At 37.3% G+C, this 27,886-nt stretch overlaps 1 protein-coding gene across 9 annotated transcripts in view; it reads right to left on the bottom strand.

Moving 5' to 3' along the window:
* Positions 1 to 1,542: 1,542 nt before the first annotated feature.
* The window catches only part of LOC121417324 (fibropellin-1-like), a 37,599-nt gene continuing 11,255 nt past the window's right edge, over positions 1,543 to 27,886 (bottom strand). For 2 of the 9 annotated variants that reach the window (XM_041610985.1, XM_041610986.1), the window contains exons 4-14: positions 26,512 to 26,694; positions 26,048 to 26,155; positions 25,134 to 25,241; positions 24,249 to 24,356; positions 22,675 to 22,782; positions 20,274 to 20,381; positions 19,228 to 19,335; positions 17,517 to 17,624; positions 16,364 to 16,471; positions 15,008 to 15,115; positions 1,545 to 2,980 (exon numbers count right to left, since the gene is read on the bottom strand). In XM_041610985.1, the coding sequence (XP_041466919.1) occupies positions 2,619 to 2,980; positions 15,008 to 15,115; positions 16,364 to 16,471; positions 17,517 to 17,624; positions 19,228 to 19,335; positions 20,274 to 20,381; positions 22,675 to 22,782; positions 24,249 to 24,356; positions 25,134 to 25,241; positions 26,048 to 26,155; positions 26,512 to 26,694 (1,517 nt within the window). In that variant the 3' untranslated portion in view covers positions 1,545 to 2,618. Of the gene's footprint in view, positions 2,981 to 15,007; positions 15,116 to 16,363; positions 16,472 to 17,516; positions 17,625 to 19,227; positions 19,336 to 20,273; positions 20,382 to 22,674; positions 22,783 to 24,248; positions 24,357 to 25,133; positions 25,242 to 26,047; positions 26,156 to 26,511; positions 26,695 to 27,886 lie in introns of all 9 variants that reach the window. The other 7 variants (XM_041610987.1, XM_041610992.1, XM_041610991.1 and 4 more) reach the window with 7 other exon arrangements.

Genomic DNA, 27,886 nt, shown 5'->3' with positions numbered 1-27,886 from the left:
AGTATTTTTTCCTGAAAATTTAATTTTCTGGGCAATGTTGTGTGTGATCCTGAACAAGATTCGTATGTAACTAGATGGTTACTGCAGACGCCAATATATTTAGATAATGCGAGCGCGAAGCGCGAGAATTTTTTTTTGACATTCCGACCTAAAAATTGGTCATTCTAATTTTTGTATTAATAAATGGGATAGGTATGTAACTTAACAATTGATGCGAGCGCGAAGCGCGAGAAGAAGAAAATTGAGATTTTAGACCTAAAAGCGGGACACTCTATTAATATTTTGTAAATCATAAATAGGATTTAGTCAATTGGGTATAATTAATAATGCGATCGTGAATAGTGAGCAGACAATTATTGATATTCTGATGTGAAACTGGATAATTTAAGTACATTTTAAATAAAGAACATGCAGGCTATCGCACATGTTTTAGATTTAGACCTTAGAATCTGGGCATTCTGAATACATTTGTTTAATTGAAAAAACATTATGGAATACACGGAGACAATATGAACTTAGCTAATGTGATCAATGTGACCACGCAGCGCGAGCTTAAAATGCTGATATGTAGACCATAAAACGGACATTTTACAGATCACTTAAATTTGTAAATGAAAAAAAAAATGATAAAAGCTCGATGTCCGAGCTAAAATATGAGTTTGAGTTTTTAATTGCGCAAGGAGTGTGAAAACGTCTTTCAGTTTATCAAAGTATGATCGTGAACCATACTGCAGTGACTGACTCAGATTGTGTGTGCTTTAAGGTAGACAGATCTATGATATATAGTAATGAAAATATGATAACATACTCAATTGATATTGATAATATAACATAATTGACATAAGGGCAACCTGGCCATGCAAGGTGCCACATTAAAGCATTACAAGAAAATTTGAATTTCCTTAATCGCAACAATGTCACTATTTTAATCAAATTGGTAAAATATTGTTCTGATTTAAACAGTTATGATATGGGAATATAAAATACCTTGAGAACTCAGAAGTAATTCTTTAGTTTGAAAAAGAAACATTCCAAGCTTAAAAAATGATCGTGTCAAAATTGATCAAGAATACCCACAAATTAATGATTTAATTGAATGCAGAAGAAACATATAACTTCAAACATATGGGAAAATACAATGTGTGGAGATTAGGGTTCACTGAAGCTTGAGATGTGCACGTGTTGTAATCTCAAAAATTAGCGAAAACTTGTGCCAAAGAAACTCTTGTATATTTTTTCACTCTCTTCTACTAAACATGCTAAAGAAGGGTATTTAGTGCATTTTATGTCGGTGTATTTATTTAGGCAAATACATTCACTTGACAAGAGGTTAAATCGTACGGATACGAACAGCTATATGTGAACCAATAGCCACTCCAAATGTCCACAGCCACGCAGTCAGTACTCTCGTATGAGCTGTCGTAGTAAGAATAAACATCATAATGCCAATCTGAAAAAAAAGTGTAGACAAATAAAAACTTAAAGTCTAATCGCCTTAAGAGTTTAATCAAACTATGTTAATGTTGGTATTGTAATATCGCATGAATGGACAGAACGCTAGCACGAAGTAATACTAAAACCAAAACAGACGAGACTGACGCAGTGGACGCTAAACGACGAGTAGTGATTGGCTGACAAGGTAAACAAATTAGGCTTAGGAAACATCCGTTAATTGAAGCAAATTTAGTAAAAGAACACAAAATTAAAAAAAATACTGAGCCTAACATGGACACCTGACAGCAAATCACAGCTAGTCATTAAGTGTCCATTGTCTCTGTCTGTTTTTTATAATCATATTTGTTCCAAAGTTGTGTTTATAATACTATGATAATTGCATGTTGAAAAGCTAAGTATATCAGGTTTTGAGGCTTTTTTACGAATTTGTGGTTTCAATCAATTTAATGTGAGAATGAAAATCCGGGCAATATTTTTCCCTAAAGAAAGAAAAATCATGGCCAAATGTACATGTTTTGGGTCATAAATTTGCATGTGTATTGATAACTATCTCTTTAAACATAAACAACTAAATTGAAATTATCAGCATTTGACACGAAAGAGGATATAGAAAAGAGAATATTGATTCATGACAGTATTAATGTATTGATTTGATTAGATAAATGGCAGATACTTCAAATGTATTACACGATTATTGCGATAAAACGAGACGAAAAAGCAACCTCCGCGTCTTAGTTAAACTAATTATACTGACTACAATGCGACCGAATCTTGCATAGCAGAAACACCCTTTTTCCTAAATTAGGGAACCAAAATGGTGAATTTTTACAAGAAATAGGCCAAATAAGCAAAAGGAGTTGGTTAATTTCAGCAGCTCCTCGAGGGGGTAGGCTTCGATGTGCCAGGTACTTCTTTATATGTATGTGATAGCGAACCCTACTCCCTAGGGGAGCTGCTGAAATTAAAGCTACATACCACTTGGAAAAGAAGTATGGGTTTTCTCTATCAGCTACATAAATATACAAAAGTGCTAGGACATCGTCAGCTACCCTTTCAGGGGTTCCGACATCACCCCACCCCTTTTCCGCTATCATTCCTATTTTCTTAAAAAATACAATTATAGAGCACCCATTGGGAAAAGGGGGCATTTATATACTACACTCTCATTGCTTTGAAACCACAGAAGAAGAAAGAATACATTTTCTATATGAGCTGTATATACAAACAAGCTTACTTCGGTAGTCACTTGTATTTCCGGCTCTGTCTGTGAAGCAAGTAATATTCATGTCAGAAACCTGGCAGTTCAACCAGTAGAACCACCAAGGGTCGGATATGCCGAGTTTGAGAAGATCATACTCTTCCTCGCTCTCTATGAGGAGTAGAGATGGTCCAACTCTGTTTCCGTTTCCGAGTACAACCTCGTCCAGACCGTTACAATAGTCACGCGCACTAGTCCAGTTGGATTCTCGGCCAGCCACTTTCAGAAAACACTTCGTTCCTCCATACACCCATCCGTCTGGACATACTTAAATGTAAGACAAGAAAGAAGATAAAGGCCGTACATAGATTTCCATCATAATTTTTGTTTAACTAGAGTATCATTATTAAATTTGTTATAAAAGTTTGCCATTCGGGTTTAGTTTGAAATGTATTCATAAAAGGTTAAACGTTATCACACTGTAATATGATGGAAAAGGGGCTTTATCAGAGGTATGTTTCACAGAAGGAAATGTTCGTCAAAAGACGCGAAGCTTACTATGATATGTAATTGAAATATTTTTATTTTTGACAATGGGACAATTTTCAGGCAGAAAAGTGCCTCATCGTTTACTTTTGTCCTTAAACATGTTAAATAATTTATCCTTTTTCTACTTTTAGGGGGGCACATGGGGGGGGGCAAAATCTCGTTTTGCCCCCCCAAAAAAAAAATTATTTAGGGGGCAAGTGCCCCCTCCCCCCCCCCCCCCCCCCCCGCTTGCGCGTTTCCGTTTTACACCCTGGCGAAGGCATTTTCCGGAAAAGTAGCCAAAAAGCGACTAGTGAAGAGTCTACGTCTACGTTTGTTTACATTATCAGCTGGGCGCGCGATCCAAAGTCCGCACCGAAGTTATCCGCAGCTGAGCTTATACTTTCCAGGTTCAATACGAATGTTTGCCTTGATCATTTGCCTTGCCGATTTGCTGATGTCTGTCTTTCTCTCTATCTGTCTATATATCTATCTCTCAATTTCTATCTCTATCTATGTAACTGCAGTATCTATCTATCTAATAATCTTCTCTGTCTCTCTCATTCTTTATCTAACATCTATCTATCTCAAATTCTCTCTCCCTCTATCCATCCATCTGTCTGTCTTTCTCTATTTCTCTCTCTCTACCTACCGGTAACTACAGTATCTATCTGTTAATTTGTCGCTCTACTCTCTCATTCTTGATCTATCTGACATCTATCTATCTCTCAAATTCTCTATCTATCTCTCTATCCATCTATCTATCCATCTGTCTGTCTTTCTCTATTTCTCTCTATCTATTTATCTATTTTTTTAACTAGAGTATCTATCTATCTGTTAATTTGTTAATAATCTTCTCTGTCTCTTTCATTCTTTAATTATCTATTTAATATCTCTCTCTATCTATCCATCTGTCTGTCTTTCTCTTATTCTCTCTATCTATTTATCTATCTATTTTTTAACTTATCTATATGGTAATATTCTTTGTCTCTCTCCCTCTTTATCTATCTAACATCTATCTATCTCTCATCTATCTATCTCTATCTATCCATCTGTCTGTCTTTCTCTATTTCTCTCTATCTATATATCTATCTATGTATCTATCTGTTAATTTGTCTATATTCTCTGTCTCTCTCATTCTTTATCTTTCTATCTATCTAACATCTATCTATCTGTCTCTCAAATTCTCTCTCTCCTTCTCTAGCATCTGTCTGTCTTTTTTCTCTCTTTCTCTTTGTCCGTCCATATTTCTATCTACAACATCTCTCTCTCTCTCCCTCTATCTATCCTTCTCTCTCTCTTTCTCTCTCTCTCCCCCTCTCCCTCTATATTTCGACCTCTCTGTCTCTCCCCCTCTCTCTATCTATCAATCCATCTCTCCCTCTTTCTCTCTCTTTCTATCTATCCACCTCTCTCTCTCTCTCTTTCTCTATTTCTATCTATCTATCTGTCTATCTTGTCTCTATCTATTTATCAGTCTTCTATATCTATCTTTCGGCAGCTTCTAAGTGTATCAATCCATCAAACTTAAATTTGTCTTTCCATTATAAGTATCTGTTTATTTTGATTTTGTCCGTCATTCTATTTAGTTAATAATTTATTTTTAGAAAAAAAAACTCATAAACAACGCGACTGCAAAAGCATGTTCGGATTTCACTCCTGACTGCCGCTCTCTCTAAGGAACTCTGATCAGTAACTGTGCAAATTGCATGCGGTGGTGGACTCGCCTGTGTCGCACGCTGCATGCAACCCAGCGACGTGTGTAGACTCTTCACTAGTCGCTTTTTGGCTTCTTTTCCGGAAAATGCCTTCGCCAGGGTGTAAAACGGAAACGCGCCCCCCGCTTCCGGCGCCTATGAGTGTCAACATTGTTATTCGGCGGTTACGTCACAATAAGACATGGATGGACCTGAACCTTAGGCCTATACTCCTAGCATAGTCTGGTCAGTTAGCGGAATTATGTGGACACGTTGGACAAAAGCGTGATTTTTTCTCCAGACCTTTGTTTAAGAATTAAGAATGGGGTATGCTCCAAAAAATCTGGCTGCAGGAACAGTGAAAAAATGGGTGAAAATGTCAGAATTTAGGAGTTCAGATTTGTCTGGTATATAGACTAGCGCTAGTGCAAAACTCAATAGCAGTGCATTATTTTGCATTGGCTTAGTTCTTGAATTCAGACCCTTTTTGAACAGATCTTCTGTTTGTCCTCGCATCTCAATGCACCAAATATCTGAATGAAGATGCTAACCAAGCCGAAGGGTGACGGTGGAGGGGGTTGAATGTTGGTGTGTGTGTACATATTTTGGTCTTGGGGTAAAGGTGTGCAAGACACATTTTTTGCATGTGTTGGAAATTGTGTTGCCATGGTAACAGTGTATTATTGCAAAAATAAGGTAAAAATCTTGCAGTTAGAACCACTTCCTCTGTTTTTAACCGATTCTCATGAAATTTGGCACACACATTGGTCTTGAGATGAAGATGTCTAAGACACACTTTTGTGTGTCTTTCAGAAATCTTGTTGCCATGGTAACAACATATTATATGGTGAAAATTGGGAAAAAATCTTACAATTCAAACTGCTTCATCAGTTTTCAATCAATTCTAATGAAATTTGGCACACACATTGGTATTGAAGTAAAGATGTACTAGGCACTTTTTGTGTGTGTTTCAGAAACTGTGTTGTCATGGTAACAAATTATCATATGGCAAAATTTAGGTAAAAAACTTGCAATTTGAACTACTTCATCAGTTTTGAACCAATTCTCGTGAAATTTGGCTCACACATTTGCCTTGGGGTAAAGATGTGCAAGAACCTTTTTTTGCATTTGTCAGAGAGTGCATTACCAGGGTAGCCACATATGATAGCCAGAAATGTAGGAAAACTTATTGTGGATCAAACTTCTTCCCCTGTTTTTAGTCAGTGCTCATAAAAATTGGAAGAAATATTCATCTTAGGGTAAAGATTCATATTAAATTCTAAATGTCTTCTCTGCATTAAAATGTGGGGGTATTAATCACCTTCATTAATATTTCTGGGTTTGGGGGAAGGGGCAGGATTAGTCTTTTAAATCTGACATCAAAGAAGGTTAAAGGCAGTGGCCATTAGAAACATAAAAATGATAAACACTCTTAAAAAAACGCATCCCCTTAACATGCTTAAGGGCATATAGGCTGGAGGTAGTGGGTGAATATGAAACCTTCTGCTGAAGCAGAGGAGTTCCAACACTGGCAAGCAAAACAAAATGTGTACCCCTTCTACTTTCAACAGCTGATTTTCCAAACCTTAGTTCCACCTCCCCAAGATGTGCACCCCTCCCCATACCACTTTTAGCTCTACTTCCTCATGCTCAAACCAGTCTACACCTTTGTCCCTCAGGGGTCAATGCATTTTTAAAGCTAGACATTACTCTTTTTTGGGGGGGTGGGGTCTTTAGAAAATGACCTCATTAAAATTACAGTTAAAGGATTATGACTAGGAACTTAACACCCCCCCCCCCCGAAAAAATAGGGGGCTGATAATACTTTTTAGCAGAACCCCCCCCCCCCTTCAAAGGTAAGAAGAGTCCTTTGCAGTTCAGACCATTCATTTGAAGCTTAATGCATTCTGATTTGATAAAAAAAAATTGTTTACAGTACCCAATTAACCATTGTTTATTTATATTCTCCTACTCAGTCTTTTATTCATATTCATATTCCGTTCCTACTCTTTCTTTTTAACTTTCACATCACTCTTGATTTTGAGCTTCACCATGCCATCTCCTTCTGTTTCCTGTCTCTAAGTATATTTTTTCTGACATATTTTAAAGTGTACCTTTAATCATGCAACTAATTATTATAGAAATATAAATATATACAAAAATATCTGCACTTGTTTTAGAAATTCACTTGCAAATCCATGACTCAGTAACATACCATATCAAAAATATACCTATGTGCACAATAGATTTTAGCCTTATATTTTCTTTCATTTAATTTTTTCAGTATATTTCTGTGACAGCCCCTGCTTCATGCTTCAAATAAAACATTGATTAATTAGACACCGGAAACTTTTTTTTTTCAAAGCAGAATGTTTGAGACTTTAAATTAATTTGCTGAAGTGTAAAGGATTTCCTTTTTTTTGGGGGGGTTAAGTTCCTAGTCGTTATAATTTCATTTTAATCTTTATGTGGCAATTTTCTAAAGCCCCCCCCCCCCCAAATAAAAAATGTAAGGGGTGTTTTTTTAAGAGTGTTTAAGTTCCTCATGGTCATGGCCTTTAACCTTCTATATTTTTATGTTGTCAGTTTTTAAGGACCTTCTCCGCCCCCCAAAAAGCCTATATTATTGAAGGTGATTAATACCCTGCGCTATTATATGACGTTATAAAGGGGAATCAAACCCAAATAAACACATGTTTTTAGAGGAAAATGAAAAATCAGACAAGTTTATAGGTCAAAGTTTGAACAATATCGGACAAACCATAACAAAGTTGTGAACATATTAAAGTTATAAACATTGGTAATCACTATACCCATGAAGACTTCAAATTGACCGCAAATGTGATTTCACAGTAATTTAAGAAGGCAAGGACCACTCTTCCATGTACTGGAATAATTAATTAGCTAAAATTTCTTTTTTTAAAGTTTTACTTCAAATTATATCTTTCTTTCATGAGGACACAAAACATACTACCGGGTTTATATTACAGCCCCAATGGAATAGGGATTTAGGAGAAAACCAAAAATCCTGATAACTACTAGTCTTATGGGAAAGTTGTCCTTGCAGCCCCACCCCTTGTCATAATTTACTTACCCAGTTGCCAATTTGAATTCTACATACTAGTAGCCTTAGGGATCTTAATTTTAAAGCAGCCATAACTTTATTTTGCTTGTCCGCTTTCTTTAAAACTTTCACCATTCCTATCTTTCTCCTTTTCCATGCACAAAACATTATGACCAAGGCTTGATTCCCTTTTAATACTGAATATGAATCTTTACCCAAAATGAATATTTGTGTCAACTTTTATGAGCACAGGCTGAAAACTGAGAAGTAGACTGATCCACAATGAGTTTTCCCCATATTTCTGGCTAAATGTGGTTACCAAGGCAATGCACTCTCTGACAAAAGGTTCTTGCACATCTTTACCTCAAGGCCAATGTGTGAGCCATAATTATTTCATGAGAATTGGTTCAAAACAACAACAACAAAAAAACTGATGAAGTAGTTCAAATTGCAAGGTTTTTACCTAAATTTTGCCATATAATATGTTGTTCCCATGGCAACACAATTTTGGAAACACACACAAAAAGTGCCTTGTACATCTTTACTTCAATACGAATGTGTGTGCCAAATTTCATGAAAATTGATTGAAAACTGATGAAACAGTTTGAATTGTAAGGTTTTTTCCCAATTTTCACCAGATAGTATGTTGTTACCATGGCAACAAGATTTCTGAAAGACACACAAAAGTATGTCTTAGACATCTTCACCTAATGACCAATGTGTGTGCCAAATTTCATGAGAATCGGTTAAAAACAGAGGAAGTGGTTCTAACTGCAAGATTTTTACCTTATTTTTGCAATAATACACTGTTACCATGGCAACACAATTTCCAACACATGCAAAAAATGTGTCTTGCACACCTTTACCCCAAGACCAAAATATGTACACACACACCAACATTCAACCCCCTCCACCGTCACCCTTCGGCTTGGTTAGCATCTTCATTCAGATATTTGGTGCATTGAGATGCGAGGACAAACAGAAGATCTGTTCAAAAAGGGTCTGAATTCAAGAACTAAGCCAATGCAAAATAATGCACTGCTATTGAGTGTGTGTGTGTGTGTATTTCAGTTTTGTCAGACGTGTATCAATCAGATATGATTATTTACGTCTGGGACCGACCTTTAACGTCACCATCCGAAAGACGTGACCAGGGCTCGAACCTCTGCATCAATTTGTAACTTCCCCACAGCTTGGATTACAGGCGCACGCCACAACGCCCAGTTTTGCACTAGCGCTAGTCTATATATCAGACAAATCTGAACTCCTAAATTCTGACATTTTCACCCATTTTTTCATTGTTCCTGCAGCCAGATTTTTTGGAGCATACCCCATTCTTAATTCTTGTACATAAACAAAGGTCTGGAGAAAAAATCATGCTTTTGTCCACCGTGTCCACAAGTAGGGCATTTTTGACGCTAACAGACCAGACTACTCATGGTTATTTAAGCGTTATTGTCCGTTTCCTATGTACATGATGTATGAGAAAAGCATGTGTCTCAAATTGCGAGTAAGTAATGTCATGGTCACATTTGTTCTACGGCGGCCGTACGGCGAGTCGAAAACAGCCGTTTTAACATTTTTTTGTCCAACTACATATAGGTGGTTTGAATGAAACATGTTTATGTTGCCCATCGACGAGAAAGAAATAACTGATATTGTTCATAATTTGAAAAATAAGAAAAGCCCTGGCTTTGATAATCTTACGAACGAACTGATTAAAACCATTATCGGTGAAATCATTGTACCGTTAAATCATATATTCAACATGTCAATTTTACAAGGTATCGTACCAGATAAAATGAAGATTGCGAAGGTGATACCTATCTTTAAGAAAGGAGATCCACTTGAGTGTCATAATTATAGACCAATTTCTCTCCTAACTGCTTTTTCAAAAATTTTAGAAAGACTGGTATATAAACGTACAATAGATTTTTTCATACGCTATGAAATTTTATCTGATAATCAATTTGGATTTCGAGAAAAACACACAACTTCACATGCAATTCTTCATTTCATTAACAAAATTTCATCTGCTATTGACAAACATTGCCATACAATCGGATTATTTTTGGACTTCTCCAAGGCCTTCGATACCATTGATCATAGTATTCTTTTTTATAAACTACATCATTATGGTGTAAGGGGGAAGGCCTTGGAGTGGTTCAAAAGTTATCTTACAAACAGAAAACAATTTGTCTCATTGAATGGAGTAGAATCTAAACGCCAACCAATTACTTGCGGTATTCCTCAAGGGAGTATCCTTGGCCCCCTGATTTATATCATATATGTAAATGATTTTCAATATTCATCCCCACTTTTGTCTTTTATTCTATATGCAGATGATTCTAGTATATTTTTCTCACATAAAAACCCTCAAATGCTCGTAGATATTTTTAACACCGAGTTGAAAAGTATTTGTGAATGGATATTTGCCAATAGGCTCTCTCTAAATCTTGATAAAACAAATTTTATGTTATTTAGTAACTCTCTTACAAGTTTACCTGACAATATTTTATTGAATGATGTCCAGATCAGTAGGGTAAAATCAACTAAGTTCTTGGGACTTTTCATTGATGACAAAATGACCTGGAAAATGCATACAAACCACATTTGCTCAATTTTATCTAGAAATACTGGTATAATGTATAAACTTAAATCAATGTTTCCTCTCAATATTATGCAAATGTTATATTCCACTTTAATACTTCCGTATTTAAACTATGGTATTCTTGCCTGGGGAAATTCTAGTAAGCTTCAACTTGATAAAATTTTGGTTATTCAAAAGAGAGCAATTCGTATAATCTCCAATGCCCATATACGGGCTCATACAGGTCCTCTCTTTTAGAAAAGGGTGTTTTAAGAGTTTCTGATATTTTCCTTCTTCAGTTGGGTTCTTTTATGTTTCAACTGAATAATAATGACTTGCCTCCGGCACTTAATTATATGTTCATAAAAAACAACCAGTTGCATGACTATCCAACACGCCAAGCATTTTCATTTCATCTTCCAAAAACCAGAACAAAATTTGCCCACAATACTATTATTTATTCAGGTCCCAAATATTGGAATTCACTCAATATCGATATAAAAAGATCTGTTAGCTTAACTGCATTTAAAAGAAAATTGAAAACGTCTCTTTTGAGAAAAGATTACTCCTCGTAGAACCCAACTGTAAGCTTTAAATACACAATATATATTTATCTATTTGTACTCAATTGCGTATTACTTTTAAGACGGTCAGAGAGTGGATTGGGCACCTGGTAGCCAGGGAAACTCTTTAAAACCACATAGCTCTTCTAAGTTTTGCTTCGGTCCTTTGATACTTTTTCTCTCCTAGCAACTATCAAGTTGTTTTTTTTTCTTTTCCCGTCTGCCAGGTGCTCTATCCCCTCACTATGTCCGTATGTTTACCATTGTAATGAATTACATGTATTCATATTTACAGCTGCAGATACCCTTACAAAGGACCCGTCTACTATTCCACTGCCATACGATCAATTCTGTCAAAATATTTTACGTCATGCTTTAACGACGCAATCATGAACAGCAATATAATAGACGGGTCTTCTTTCCTTCTTTCTTTCTTTTATGTCTTGTTTTGTCCTCCTTGTCTTGTCTAGTAACCTGTGTGCCCCTGTTCTTTGTAACGTTCTCTGTTTTCGTCCTTGTCCAGTTTCTGTAACTTTCTCCGAGCTCAGCTCTATTTTTTTCTATAATTATTTGTAGCTATCAATGATTACACATAAATTATTTGTTAAGGGCCTATCCACAACAAGCTTTTGCTTTACTTTAGGTCCATCCACTTAGAATCTGCTTTTATATTGTAATTATGCATACTATTTCGGAATGAGTTGTATGTTTTTCTTTGTATTTTGATTGATTTGTGGAAAATAAATGAAATGAAATGAAATGAAATGAAACTTGACAAAACGGCTGTTTTCGACTCGCCGTACGGCCGCCGTAAAACAAATGTGACAATGGTATAAATCGTTTATGGAATGATCTGAAAAGAAGGTAAAACCACGTCTTCTGCGTTCTTACGGATACCCCAGTCCGTAGGAATTTCGGAGTAAGAAAATACTAAGTAAATGAAGTCACCATCCCCACGTCTGTTTTATCTTACATAATCCTTCATCATGTTCAACAGTAAGTAACAAAAACTAAAATATTCCAAAAATAGAAGTAACTTTTTTCAAATAAAACAATTGGAATATAAATTTTAGTGAATCGTCTACCTAACAGCCCAAAAAAACTGATTTGAATAAAAACAGAAACTAAATTTTAGTGTGGATTGAATTAGCATAGTCAGTGTAAAACCCCTCTGAAATGAAGGTAAAAAATCGTCTTCTGTGTTCTTTCGGATACCCCAGTTCGTAGGTTTTTCGGAGTAAGAAACTATTTGTAAATGAAGACATCATCTCCGCGTCTGTTTGATATTACATAATCTTTGATCATGTTGATTAGTAAGTAACAAAAACTGAAATATGCCGAAAAAAGACAAAAATAACGTTTCCAAAGTTAGATAAAATAGCTGGAATGCGAATTCTAATAAAACTACTACCTACCATCCAAAAAAGTTGATGTGAATAAAAACAGAAAATAAACCAAACTTTAGTGTGGATTGAATTAGCATAGTCACTGTAAAACCCCTCTGAAATGAAGGTAAAAAAATCGTCTTCTGCGTTCTTTCGGATACCCCAGTTCGTAGGAATTTCGGAGTAAGAAAATATTTGTAAATGAAGCCACCATTCACACGTCTGTTTGATATTACATAATCTTTGATCATGTTGATTAGTGAGTAACAAAAACGGAAATATGCCGAAAAAGACAAAAATAACGTTTTCAAAGTTAGATAAAACATCTGGAATGCGAATTCTAATAAGACTACTACCTACCACCAAAAAAAGTTGATTTGAATAAAAACAGAAAATAAACCAAACTTAAGTGTGGATTGAATTAGCATAGTCACTGTAAAACCCCTCTGAAATGAAGGTAAAAAAATCGTCTTCTGCGTTCTTTCGGATACCCCAGTTCGTAGGAGTTTTGGAGTAAGAAAATATTTGTAAATGAAGCCCCCATTCAGACGTCTGTTTCATCTTAAATAATCTTTGTTCATGTTCAACAGTAAGCAACAAAAACTGAAATATGTCAAAAATAGAAGTAACGTTTTCAAAATAAACAATTTGAAATGTAAATTTTAGTAAATGGTCTACATACCAGCCCAAAAAAGTTGATTTTACTAGAAACAAAAAATAAACTTAACTTTAGTGTGGATTTAATTAGCATATAGTCAGTGTAAAACCCCTCTTAATGATTTACCTTAAAATGAATGTAGCACAGGGTGTGTGTCAATGTTGGACAAATCAATAAACCTGAGAATCTCATTAAAATTGGTTGTCAAATAAGATTTCCTTTCCTTTTTTTACATCATTCACTTACCTGCCACCTACATATGTAACAGTATGGGTATTTATAATGTGCTTAAGAGACATGCATTGTATGTATCTAAGCGCTCACGGACTTATTATTACCCCGGCCATCGGATCGAACAGTCATTCCCGGTATCCATTTAACTTCTGGGTGGAGAGTAGCAAAATGTGGATTGACGCCTTGCCAACGGACGCGAGCTCACAGTGTGATTAGAACACATGGCATTACCACAAACTGCTTAACTAATTCTTCTACTTTTGAATTTCAATCCTTCTGAGCTACACTGCAAAAACTGCGGTTTTGATTTAACACCAACCTGGAATCCATATATGTCCACACCAGAGAAATATTTAAATAATACCCGGGGGAGCACTCGACCAAAAAAAGTGGTGGGGGTGTGCCGCGGGCGAGACAAAAAAACGGGGGCCTTGGAGCGGGCTTATTGTAAAAAGGAGGGTCCTCGGAACGGGCTTCGGAACTACAAGTGTTTGTGAAAACGGGGGTCCTTGGAACGGATCGCCAGCGTGTGAGTGCGTATGCATCCTTATGGAACGGTCATGCGTGCATGATGCAGCTAGCGCTGCCTCCGCCTGGTGCGCTCGCGCAGAGCTGAGGCGATTGTCGAACAGCGCTCTGCAGCCGCTTTTTACCAAAATTGCAGCTCATTGTATCAGATGAATGCGATCAGAACGGCGTAGTGAAAAATATGCGAAGCTTTGGGGCGGATTTCTTTCTTCTTTTTTCTCTATAAGAAGAAAATGCTATTCTTTGGAGCGGCTTTCTTTGTTTGTTTTTTTCTCAATACGACAAAAATGTTATGCCTTGGAACGGAAATTTGAGTGTAAATACCCACTATGCATTATATACTGAGTGCCCCCCCCCCTCCCCGGGAAACAACACCAGTTTGGAATCAAACCGATGCTGTTTTAATACTAATTGGTGTTGTATAAACACCAATCTGGTGTGTCAGACCAAAACGAAACTGGTACACTTCTCTGGTGTGGACATATCTAGATTCCGGACTGGTGTTAAAAATTAATCAACACCAGAGTTTTTTGCAGTCTACTGTTCTCGATACAACCATCGGCCAATTTATTTCTACGGACCACTGAATATCCCTATAATTATACTGCAGGGTAGGATCCCGAATTCTGAAACAGAGGGTGCAAAATTAGAAAATCAAAAGAAAAAAATCAGGGTGCACAGATTTGTCTTTTCTAGATTTTCCCGTACACTCCAAAAACTCTGGTGTTGATTTAACACCAGTCCGGAATCTATATATGTCCGCACCAGAGAAGTGTAAAACAAAAATTACACCAGTTTCGTTCTGGTCTAACACCAGATAGGTGTTAATACAACACCAATAATTATTAAAACAACATCGGTTTGATTCCAAACTGGTGTTGTTTCAATACTTCTTTGGTGTGGACATAATATTCCGGGCTGGTGTTAAATCAACACCAGAGCTTTTGCAGTGTCAGCAATTATTTTGAATGAATGATTCTTGAAATATTCAGTAGATGGAGCGTGGGCCCCTTGCACACTGCCCGTATCCTCCACTGTTCTACCGTTATTACATTATCTTTTATAAAACAAAAACACCCCCCCCCAAAAAAAAAAAAAAAAACTCACCAGGCTTCTCACAGTGAATTCCCACATAGCCTCCATGACAGGAACAATTATAGCCACCAAGCTCCTCCACACATGTCCCTCCATGAAGACAAGGATTGGAGTCACATGCTGTAAACACACACAAAAAAAGTTGTAAAAATCATATATAATAATAATCTAGCTGCCATGACTGCAGTGTGAACAAGGCGGCGCTAAACTACTTTATCCCCCGCCCATACTGAGGAAGCAACTTATCGTTAAACAATTCCGTTATTGGTATAGGTTAGACTTGATTTTAAAAATCTACTTTGCGTGTTCTTATAACTTATAATAATAAATTTGCAAAAAAAGGTTCAAAGTTATTGAAATTTTTCATTCTCACTGGTTGATAACAAATTTGTTATAAAAATTGCTTGTAAATCATTATAAATAATAAATTGTGAAATATTGCTTATAAATGATTCTTTATACACTGCAAAAACTCGCGCAGAGCTGAGGCGATTGTCGGACAGCGCTCTGCGGCCGCTTTTCACCAAAATTGCAGCTCATTGTAACAGATCAATGCGATCGGAACGGCGTAGCGAAAACTATGCGAAGCTTTGGGGCGGATTTCTTTGTTCCTTTTCTCAATACGACAAAAATGCTATGAATTGGAACGGAAATTTGAGTGTAAAAATGGGGTCCCCTCCGAGGCACATACCCACTATGCATTATATACTGAGTGCCCCCCCCCCCCCCGGAAACAACACCAGGTTGGAATCAAACCGATGCTGTTTTGATACTAATTGGTGTTGTATAAACACCATTCTGGTGTGTCAGACCAAAACGAAACTGGTACACTTCTCTGGTGTGGACATATATAGATTCCGGACTGGTGTTAAAAATTAATCAACACCAGAGTTTTTTGCACTGTACTTTTCTCGATGCAACCATCGGTCAATTTATTTCTACCGACCACTGAATATCCCTATAATTATACTGCAGGGGTGGATCCCGAATTCTGAAACAGAGGGTACAAAATTAGAAAATCAGAACAAAAATCAGGGTGCACAGATTTGTCTTTCCTAGACTTTCCCGCACACTGCAAAAACTCTGCTGTTGATTTAACACCGGTCCGGAATCTACATGTCCGCACCAGAGAAGTGTAAAACAACACCAGTTTCGTTCTGGTCTAACACCAGATTGGTGTGGACATAATATTCCGGGCTGGTGTTAAATCAACACCAGAGCTTTTGCAGTGTTAGCAGTTATTTTGAATGAATGATTCTTGAAATATTCAGTAAATGGAGCGTGGGCCCCTTGCACACTGCCCGTATCCTCCACTGTTGTACCGTTATTACATTATCTTTTATTTAAAAAAAACCTAAAAAAACTCACCAGGCTTCTCACAGTGAATTCCCACATAGCCTCCATGACAGGAACAATTATAGCCACCAAGCTCCTCCACACATGCCCCTCCATGAAGACAAGGATTGGAGTCACATGCTGTAAATACACACACACACAAAAGAGTTGTAAAAAACATGCATCGTGCATGTACAAAAAATATTAATCCTGCCATGACTGCGGTATGAACAAGGCGGCGCTAAATTACATTATCCCCTGCCCACACTTAGGAAGCAGCTTATCGTTGAACAATTCCGTTATTGGTGTAGGTTAGACTTAATTTTTTTAAATCTACTTTGCATGTTCTGGGGCCCGTTTCAAACTTATAATAACAAATTTGCAAAAAAAAAGTTCAAAGTTATTGAAATTTTTAATTTTCATTGGTTGGTAACAAATTTGTTATAGATATTGCTTGTAAATAATTATGAATAATAAATTATAAATTATTGCTTATAAATGATTCTTTAGACACTGCGAAAACTCCGGTGTTGATTTAACACCAGTTCGGAATCTATGTATGTCCACACCAGAAAAGTATTAAACAACACCAGTTTCGTTTTGGTCTAACACGAGAAAGTGCAACACCAAATTAAATTAAAACAGCATCGGTTTGATTCCAAACTGGTGTTGTTTCAACACTTCTCTGGCGGGTGTGGACATATATATAGATTCCGGGCTGGTGTTAAATCAACACCGGAGTTTTTGCAGTGTAAAAACTGTGACCATTGTCTGCGCCATTATTTCAACGCGGTCTTGTTAACATGAAGAATGCTTAGCATTATCATACTAACATTGCCTTCGGTTTCGAAACATACCTATGTGGGAAGTATGTTGATATCAACAAGATATTGCAGACGCTTAATGTTTCATTCGGCATGCGCTGTTTAGTAGTCTAATCAAAGAGTGTAGGCCCTATATATTTTAATCACGTGAACAAAGGTTTTACTAATCTTTAAACTTCTCAATATTCATGAAAGGGATACACTGTCGAATTTCTCGAGATAGCGACTGGTCATTTCGTGATTAATATTTCGAAACTTATCATGTTGCTCACAATGAATTCCCCATTTTCCTTCATTATTTTTCTGAATACCCCTTTAATTCTGGCTACTCTTAAATCAGCTATTTTCAATCAAAAACGTACCATGTTGTTCACACTGAATTCCAAAATAGATCCCAGGACAGGAGCAACTGAACCCGTCAAGTTCTTCCATGCAGCTTCCTCCATGAAGACATGGATTGGAGTAACAAGCTGTAAAAACCAATTGCATTTCGTAAATACTATACATTGTAATCTGACTTATCGATACAATTTCCATTTTGTGTTATGACGCAGATCATGGCACTGACAATATCCCCCCCCCCCCCATGCAACTCCGCTCTGATGCGGGTTGTCGTAAAACGATTCGTCGCGAGGTAGTTGATAATTGGTATGGTTTGATAACTTGCATTGTGCTGAGTTTACCATTGACCTGGCCACGGAGGATTATCTATTGTTACTGTGGGTGCAGTGACAATGCTCAGCACCCCTAACAATAGAATAATCCTCCGTGGATAGGTCCCTGGAGTTTACTTGATTTTCTTAAGGGAACGAGGCAAGCTAGCCAATATTATCCTTCCTTAAATTCGTATGGGCTACAAAGGTACCTTTCTGCAGAAAATGAGATTAAAAAAACTCATTAATCTACATTGTTAATTGTTAGCTTTGAGGTCAGATTCATTACTTTTGACACAAAATAAAATATATGGTCAGATATGACCATCATGCTCGCCGAATCGTATAGCACTCTAAAATAAAGCTAACTACAGTTTGTAGTTCAACGAATTTTCTTCATTCAGTTGGTGTGAAGCGACAAGATGGTTAAAGTACACCTGTAAGCGCATAAAAAAGAAATACTTTTTACTTCTCTACCTAATTCCTTTTCATCTTTTTTCTCTTTTTTACTCCACGTTATATTTGAACATAATTACGCTTAAATGTCATCGCGTACACAAAGTTAAATCCAATTAAATGCACGTTTGGCCAAGTGCGTTTAAAATGAAGCGCGTTAACGAAATAAATCTGCATACTACATGTTTTTGTACCATGGTACAATTGAAACCTCTTTTGAGATTACGGGCCATTTGGTTTAAACTTATTTGTCGATAAACTACTTAAAAATTCCATCTGAGTGTTTTTTTTTATTGTTATTATTTGCATACATGTGGCCTTAAGCCCAGAGGATTTTCCTTTGTTCATGGGGATGGGGAACATCTATTGTTCCATCATGCCCATGTCCATAGCGATCCTTCCCCCACTTTCATGCACAACTATCAAAAGGGGTTTTCTAGATAACGACTGTATTTTTCACAATAATTCTATGGGAATGAAACAGTATTAATAAGTATTAAAACAGCATCGGTTTGATTCCAAACTGGTGTTGTTTCAATACTTCTTTGGTGTGGACATGATATTCCGGGCTGGTGTTAAATCAACACCGGAGTTTTTGTACTGTTAGCAATTATTTTGAACGAATGATTCTTGAAATATTCAGTAGATGGAGCATGTGCCCCTTGCAAAAAGCCCGTATCCTCACTGTTCTACCGTTATTGCATTATCTTTTATAACCCCCCCAAAAAAAAAAAAAAAAAACTTGCCAGGCTTCTGGTCTAACACCAGATTGGTGTGGACATAATATTCCGGGCTGGTGTTAAATCAACACCAGAGCTTTTGCAGTGTTAGCAATTATTTTGAATGATTCTTGAAATATTCAGTAGATAGATCGTGGGCCCCTCACAAACTGCCCGTATCCTCCACTGTTCTACCGTTATTACATTATCTTTTATAAAACAAAAACACCCCCAAAAAAACTCACCAGGCTTCTCACAGTGAATTCCCACATAGCCTCCATGACAGGAACAATTATACCCATGAAGCTCCTCCACACATGTCCCTCCATTAAGACAGGGATTGGAGTCACATGCTGTAAACACACACAAAGAGAGTTGTAAAAAACATGTATCGTAAATATAAAATTTGTTATAAAAACTGCTTGTAAATAATCATAAATAATAAATTATGAAATATTGCTTGTAAATAGTTCTTTATACACTGAAAAAATTAAGGTGTTGATTTAACACCATCCCGGAATCTATATATGTCCACACCGGAGAAGTGTTAAACAACGCCAGTTTCGTTTTGGTCTAGCACCAGAGTTGTGTTTATACAACACCAAATAGTATTACAACAGCATCGGTTTGATTCCAAACAAGTGTTGTTTCAATACTTCTTTGGTGTGGAAATATAAAGATTCCGGGCTGGTGTTAAATCAACACCGGAGTTTTTGCAGTGTAAAAGGATACTGTGACCATTGTCCGCGCCATTATTTCAACGCGGTCTTGTCAACATGTTTCAACACTTCTCTGGCGGGTGTGGACATATATAGATTCCGGGCTGGTGTTAAATCAACACCGGAGTTTTTGCAGTGTAAAAACTGTGACCATTGTCCGCGCCATTATTTCAACGCGGTCTTGTTAACATGAAGAATGCTTAGCATTATCATATTAACATTGCCTTCGGTTTCGAAACATACCTACGTGGGAAGTATGTTGATATCAACAAAATATTGCAGACGCTTAATGTTTCATTCGGCATGCGCTGTTTAGTAGTCTAATCAAAGAGTATAGGCCCTATATATTTTAATCACGTGAACAACGGTTTTACTAATCTTTAAACTTCTCAATATTCATGAAAGGGATACACTGCCGAATTTCTCGAGATAGCGACTGGTCATTTCGTGATTAATATTTCGAAACTTATCATGTTGCTCACAATGAATTCCCCATTTTCCTTCATTATTTTTCTGAATACCCCATTAATTCTGGCTACTCTTAAATCAGCTATTTTCAATCAAAAACGTACCATGTTGTTCACAATGAATTCCAAAATAGATCCCAGGACAGGAGCAACTGAACCCGTCAAGTTCTTCCATGCAGCTTCCTCCATGAAGACACGGATTGGAGTAACAAGCTGAAAAAACCAATTACATTTCGTAAATACTATACATTGTAATCTGACTTATCGATACAATTTCCATTTTGTGTTATGACGCAGATCATGGCACTGACAATATACCCCCCCCCCATGCAACTCCGCTCTGATGCGGGTTGTCGTAAAACGATTCGTCGCGAGGTAGTTGATAATTGGTATGGTTTGATAACTTGCATTGTGCTGAGTTTACCATTGACCTGGCCACGGAGGATTATCTATTGTTACTGTGGGTGCAGTGACAATGCTCAGCACCCGTAGTAACAATAGAATAATCCTCCGTGGATAGGTCCCTGGAGTTTACTTGATTTTCTTAAGGGAACGAGGCAAGCTAGCCAATATTATCCTTCCTTAAATTCGTATGGGCTACAAAGGTACCTTTCTGCAGAAAATGAGATTAAAAAAACTCATTAATCTACATTGTTAATTGTTAGCTTTGAGGTCAGATTCATTACTTTTGACACAAAATAAAATATATGGTCAGATATGACCATCATGCTCGCCGAATCGTATAGCACTCTAAAATAAAGCTAACTACAGTTTGTAGTTCAACGAATTTTCTTCATTCAGTTGGTGTGAAGCGACAAGATGGTTAAAGTACACCTGTAAGCGCATGAAAAAGAAATACTTTTTACTTCTCTACCTAATTCCTTTTCATCTTTTTTCTCTTTTTACTCCACGTTATATTTGAACAAAATTACGCTTAAATGTCATCTCGTACACAAAGTTAAATCCAATTAAATGCACGTTTGGCCAAGTGCGTTTAAAATGAAGCGCGTTAACGAAATAAATCTGCATACTACATGTTTTTGTACCATGGTACAATTGAAACCTCTTTTGAGATTACGAGCCATTTGTTTTAAACTTATTTGTCGATAAACTACTTAAAAATTCCATCTGAGTGTTTTTTTATTGTTATTATTTGCATACATGTGGCCTTAAGCCCAGAGGATTTTCCTTTGTTCATGGGGATGGGGAACATCTATTGTTCCATCATGCCCATGTCCATAGCGATCCCTCCCCCACTTTCATGCACAACTATCAAAAGGGTTTTCTAGATAACGACTGTATTTTTCACAATAATTCTATGGGAATGAAACAGTATTAATAAGTATTAACACAGCATCGGTTTGATTCCAAACTGGTGTTGTTTCAATACTTCTTTAGTGTGGACATTATATTCCGGGCTGGTGTTAAATCAACACCGGAGTTTTTGTAGTGTTAGCAATTATTTTGAATGAATGATTCTTGAAATATTCAGTAGATGGAGCGTGTGCCCCTTGCAAACAGCCCGTATCCTCACTGTTCTACCGTTATTGCATTATCTTTTATAACCCCCCCCCCCCCCAAAAAAAAAAAAAAAAAAAAACTCGCCAGGCTTCTGGTCTAACACCAGATTGGTGTTAGACCAGAAGCCTGGCGAGTTTTTTTTACCCTAAACACGTAATTTTCCTCGCGAAATACATACCCTTTTTCATTTTTTTGTGTTTTTGACACCCTTATCACGTTAGGTACGTAACGTGCCCTATCGTGTAAAAGACATCCTTTTTACGTGTTTTTTTTTGGTCGCGCATGGTATCCACTCGCCAATGTAAGTGGCCCCTCCCCCGGGAGTCACATATAGACCCCGGACCATCCCGGATCTGATCCGGGTTGGTATGGGGAGAGATCCGTGTTGGCGCCTTCGGCATCCTTGGAGGTACATGGTGGTTCGTGTTGATACAACAGCCCGGAATCTATATATTTCCACACCAGAGAAGTATTGAAACAACACCAGTTTGGAATCAAACCGATGCTGTTTTAATACTAATTGGTGTTGTACAAACACCTGTCTGGTGTTAGACCAAAAATATATAGATATATAGATTCCGGGCTGGTGTTAAATCAACACCAGAGCTTTTGCAGTGTTAGCAATTATTTTGAATGAATGATTCTTGAAATATTCAGTAGATAGATCGTGGGCCCCTTGCACACTGCCTGTATCCTCCACTGTTCTACCGTTATTGCATTATCTTTTATAACCCCCCCAAAAAAAAAAAAAAAAAAAAAAAACTCGCCAGGCTTCTGGTCTAACACCAGATTGGTGTGGACATAATATTCCGGGCTGGTGTTAAATCAACACCAGAGCTTTTGCAGTGTTAGCAATTATTTTGAATGATTCTTGAAATATTCAGTAGATAGATCGTGGGCCCCTCACACACTGCCCGTTTCCTCCACTGTTCTACCGTTATTACATTATCTTTTATAAAACAAAAACACCCCCCAAAAAACTCACCAGTTTTCTCACAGTGAATTCCCACATAGCCTCCATGACAGGAACAATTATACCCATGAAGCTCCTCCACACATGTCCCTCCATTAAGACAGGGATTGGAGTCACATGCTGTAAACACACACAAAGAGAGTTGTAAAAACATGTATCGTAAATATAAAATTTGTTATAAAAATTGCTTGTATATAATCATAAATAATAAATTATGAAATATTGAACATAATTACGCTTAAATGTCATCGCGTACACAAAGTTAAATCCAATTAAATGCACGTTTGGCCAAGTGCGTTTAAAATGAAGCGCGTTAACGAAATAAATCTGCATACTACATGTTTTTGTACCATGGTACAATTGAAACCTCTTTTGAGATTACGGGCCATTTGGTTTAAACTTATTTGTCGATAAACTACTTAAAAATTCCATCTGAGTGTTTTTTTATTGTTATTATTATTTGCATACATGTGGCCTTAAGCCCAGAGGATTTTCCTTTGTTCATGGGGATGGGGAACATCTATTGTTCCATCATGCCCATGTCCATAGCGATCCCTCCCCCACTTTCATGCACAACTATCAAAAGGGGTTTTCTAGATAACGACTGTATTTTTCACAATAATTCTATGGGAATGAAACAGTATTAATAAGTATTAAAACAGCATCGGTTTGATTCCAAACTGGTGTTGTTTCAATACTTCTTTGGTGTGGACATTATATTCCGGGCTGGTGTTAAATCAACACCGGAGTTTTTGTAGTGTTAGCAATTATTTTGAATGAATGATTCTTGAAATATTCAGTAGATGGAGCGTGTGCCCCTTGCAAACAGCCCGTATCCTCACTGTTCTACCGTTATTGCATTATCTTTTATAACCCCCCCCCCAAAAAAAAAAAAAAAAAAAAAAAATTGCCAGGCTTCTGGTCTAACACCAGATTGGTGTTAGACCAGAAGCCTGGCGAGTTTTTTTTACCCTAAACACGTAATTTTCCTAGCGAAATACATACCCTTTTTCATTTTTTTTGTGTTTTTGACACCCTTATCACGTTAGGTACGTAACGTGCCCTATCGTGTAAAAGACATCCTTTTTACGTGTTTTTTTTTGGTCGCGCATGGTATCCACTCGCCAATGTAAGTGGCCCCTCCCCCGGGAGTCACATATAGACCCCGGACCATCCCGGATCTGATCCGGGTTGGTATGGGGAGAGATCCGTGTTGGCGCCTTCGGCATCCTTGGAGGTACATGGTGGTTCGTGTTGATACAACAGCCCGGAATCTATATATTTCCACACCAGAGAAGTATTGAAACAACACCAGTTTGGAATCAAACCGATGCTGTTTTAATACTAATTGGTGTTGTACAAACACCTGTCTGGTGTTAGACCAAAAATATATAGATATATAGATTCCGGGCTGGTGTTAAATCAACACCAGAGCTTTTGCAGTGTTAGCAATTATTTTGAATGAATGATTCTTGAAATATTCAGTAGATAGATCGTGGGCCCCTTGCACACTGCCTGTATCCTCCACTGTTCTACCGTTATTACATTATCTTTTATAAAACAAAAACACCCCCCAAAAAACTCACCAGGCTTCTCACAGTGAATTCCCACATAGCCTCCATGACAGGAACAATTATACCCACCAAGCTCCTCCACACAGGTCCCTCCATGAAGACAAGGATTGGAGTCACATGCTGGAAACACACACAAAAGAGTTGTAAAAAACATGTATCGTGAAAGTAAAATTTGTTATAAAAATTGCTTGTAAATAATCATAAATAATAAATTATGAAATATTGAACATAATTACGCTTAAATGTCATCGCGTACACAAAGTTAAATCCAATTAAATGCACGTTTGGCCAAGTGCGTTTAAAATGAAGCGCGTTAACGAAATAAATCTGCATACTACATGTTTTTGTACCATGGTACAATTGAAACCTCTTTTGAGATTACGGGCCATTTGGTTTAAACTTATTTGTCGATAAACTACTTAAAAATTCCATCTGAGTGTTTTTTTATTGTTATTATTTGCATACATGTGGCCTTAAGCCCAGAGGATTTTCCTTTGTTCATGGGGATGGGGAACATCTATTGTTCCATCATGCCCATGTCCATAGCGATCCTTCCCCCACTTTCATGCACAACTATCAAAAGGGGTTTTCTAGATAACGACCGTATTTTTCACAATAATTCTATGGGAACGAAACAGTATTAATAAGTATTAAAACAGCATCGGTTTGATTCCAAACTGGTGTTGTTTCAATACTTCTTTGGTGTGGACATGATATTCCGGGCTGGTGTTAAATCAACACCGGAGTTTTTGTACTGTTAGCAATTATTTTGAACGAATGATTCTTGAAATATTCAGTAGATGGAGCATGTGCCCCTTGCAAAAAGCCCGTATCCTCACTGTTCTACCGTTATTACATTATCTTTTATAAAACAAAAACACCCCCCAAAAAACTCACCAGGCTTCTCACAGTGAATTCCCACATAGCCTCCATGACAGGAACAATTATACCCATGAAGCTCCTCCACACATGTCCCTCCATTAAGACAGGGATTGGAGTCACATGCTGTAAACACACACAAAGAGAGTTGTAAAAAACATGTATCGTAAATATAAAATTTGTTATAAAAACTGCTTGTAAATAATCATAAATAATAAATTATGAAATATTGCTTGTAAATAGTTCTTTATACACTGAAAAAATTAAGGTGTTGATTTAACACCATCCCGGAATCTATATATGTCCACACCGGAGAAGTGTTAAACAACGCCAGTTTCGTTTTGGTCTAGCACCAGAGTTGTGTTTATACAACACCAAATAGTATTACAACAGCATCGGTTTGATTCCAAACAAGTGTTGTTTCAATACTTCTTTGGTGTGGAAATATAAAGATTCCGGGCTGGTGTTAAATCAACACCGGAGTTTTTGCAGTGTAAAAGGATACTGTGACCATTGTCCGCGCCATTATTTCAACGCGGTCTTGTCAACATGAATAATGCTTAGCATTATCATACTAACATTGCCCTCGGTTTTGAAACATACCTATGTGGGAAGTATGTTGATATCAACAAAATATTGCAGACGCTTAATGTTTCATTCGGCATGCGCTGTTTAGTAGTCTAATCAAAGAGTGTAGGCCCTATATATTTTAATCACGTGAACAAAGAATTTACTAATCTTTAAACTTCTCAATATTCATGAAAGGGATACACTGCCGAATTTCTCGTGATAGCGACTGGTCATTTCGTGATTAATATTTCGAAACTTATCATGTTGTTCACAATGAATTCCCCATTTTCCTTCATTATTTTTCTGAATACCCCTTTAATTCTGGCTACTCTTAAATCAGCTATTTTCAATCAAAAACGTACCATGTTGTTCACACTGAATTCCGGAATAGATCCCAGGACAGGAGCAACTGAACCCGTCAAGTTCTTCCATGCAGCTTCCTCCATGAAGACATGGATTGGAGTAACAAGCTGTAAAAACAAATTGCGTTTCGTAAATACTGTACATTGTAAACCGACTTATCGTTACAATTTCAATTTTGTGTTACGACGCAGATCATGCCCATGTCCATAGCGATCCCTCCCCCACTTTCGTGCACAGCTATCAAAAGGGTTTTTCGAGATAACACGCACACCTACGACTGTATTTTTCACAATAATTCTATGGGAATGAAACAGTTGAATGTTTTTCCTTTCTTCTTCGCTAATTTGCCCTAAAACGTTCAGAAAAGGCTCATAATCTAGCCAGAAATTTTTGAAAGCTTGCAAGCATAATAGGTATTATTCTATATCTACCACGTTCGGATACAAATTTCATAGATTTATACCTGGATGGGCGCAGTACAAGTTAACCTTGTCACGTGCTTCCGGTGGTGTTCTGACGTCGTACTCGGGGTGATCACGTGTTAGGTACTTGGGAACATATTTCACCCATTCACCGGTATACTCAGAAACTCCATAAGGACAGACATCCTGAGGAATATCGGCACATGTTCCGGCACCATAAACGTCTTGGTACAAATAGATCAGAAAAAAAGGAAGTGGCATGTAATAGGTATATGGTACACTGCAAAAACTCTGGTGTGTTGATTTACACCAGCCTGGAATCTATATATGTCCAATCAGAGAAGTGTTAAACAACACCTGTAATCTTACTATATCTTATTATACTTATTATATCATGTAAAATTACTGGAAATGGGTAAGGTGTTTGGAACCTTACAAATTTCCTTAAATAAAACACCCTTTCCCCTTTTTAAACAAACCCGTTCTTTAAATTGCGGAAAAATTCATGTTTTATGATTTTACACAATGATTCTTATATCACTTTTTGCATAATCTTCTTTTTTTTCTGAAAATCTGGGGGGTTTTTAACAGTGTACCCGCGAAAGAAAAAGACCGCCTTCCTGCTTTTTTTTGGGGGGGGGTCGCGCACGTTGTCCACTCTTCAATGGCAGTGACCCCCCCCCCTATCAAGAAGGCAGAATTTCAGAAGCCTTTGGTATGACTCGGCCGGGGATCGAGCCCACGACCTTCCGTTCATGAGACTGGCGCTCTACCACTGAGCCAACGTGTCCGTTCACTGAGAAATGGAACATATTGCCCTATAATATTGCCAAACAGCTGAACTGAACGAAGAAACGTGAACGTGAAAGTGAATGGAACGATCAATCACACTGCAAAAACTCTGGTGGTGATTTAACACCAGCCCCGAATCTATATATGTCTGTATTTCCACACCAGAGAAGTGTTAAACAACATCAGTATCGTTTTGGTCTAACACCAGATAGGTGTTTATACAACACCAATTAGTATTAAAACAGCATCGGTTTGATTCAAAACTGGCGTTGTTTCAATACATCTCTGTACAAGTGTGGACATATTACAGATTTCGGGCTGGTGTACCGACACGAACAACAATGGACCTCCAAGGATGCCTAAGGCGCCAACACGGAGCTCTCCCCGGACCAACCCAGATCAGATGCGGGATGGTCCGGGGTCTATATGTGACTGGGGCTTAATACTTCTACTGCTACTAATTCACTGATAATAATCATAAAAAATAACCAGGGGCGGCAGAAATGGGGGGGGGGATGGGGGCACGTGCCCGCCAAAAATCCCCCGTAGGAAATAAATACTCTTTTTCAAAATGGGAAATGCCTATTTTTCAAAGTGTAATGTGCCCTTTTTCAAAACGAAATA

Source organism: Lytechinus variegatus, chromosome 6 (assembly GCF_018143015.1).
Source record: "Lytechinus variegatus isolate NC3 chromosome 6, Lvar_3.0, whole genome shotgun sequence".
Taxonomy (NCBI): Eukaryota; Metazoa; Echinodermata; class Echinoidea; order Temnopleuroida; family Toxopneustidae; genus Lytechinus; species Lytechinus variegatus.
Note: the sequence above shows the minus strand (reverse complement) of the source record. Positions and strands in the feature narration are given on the sequence as shown.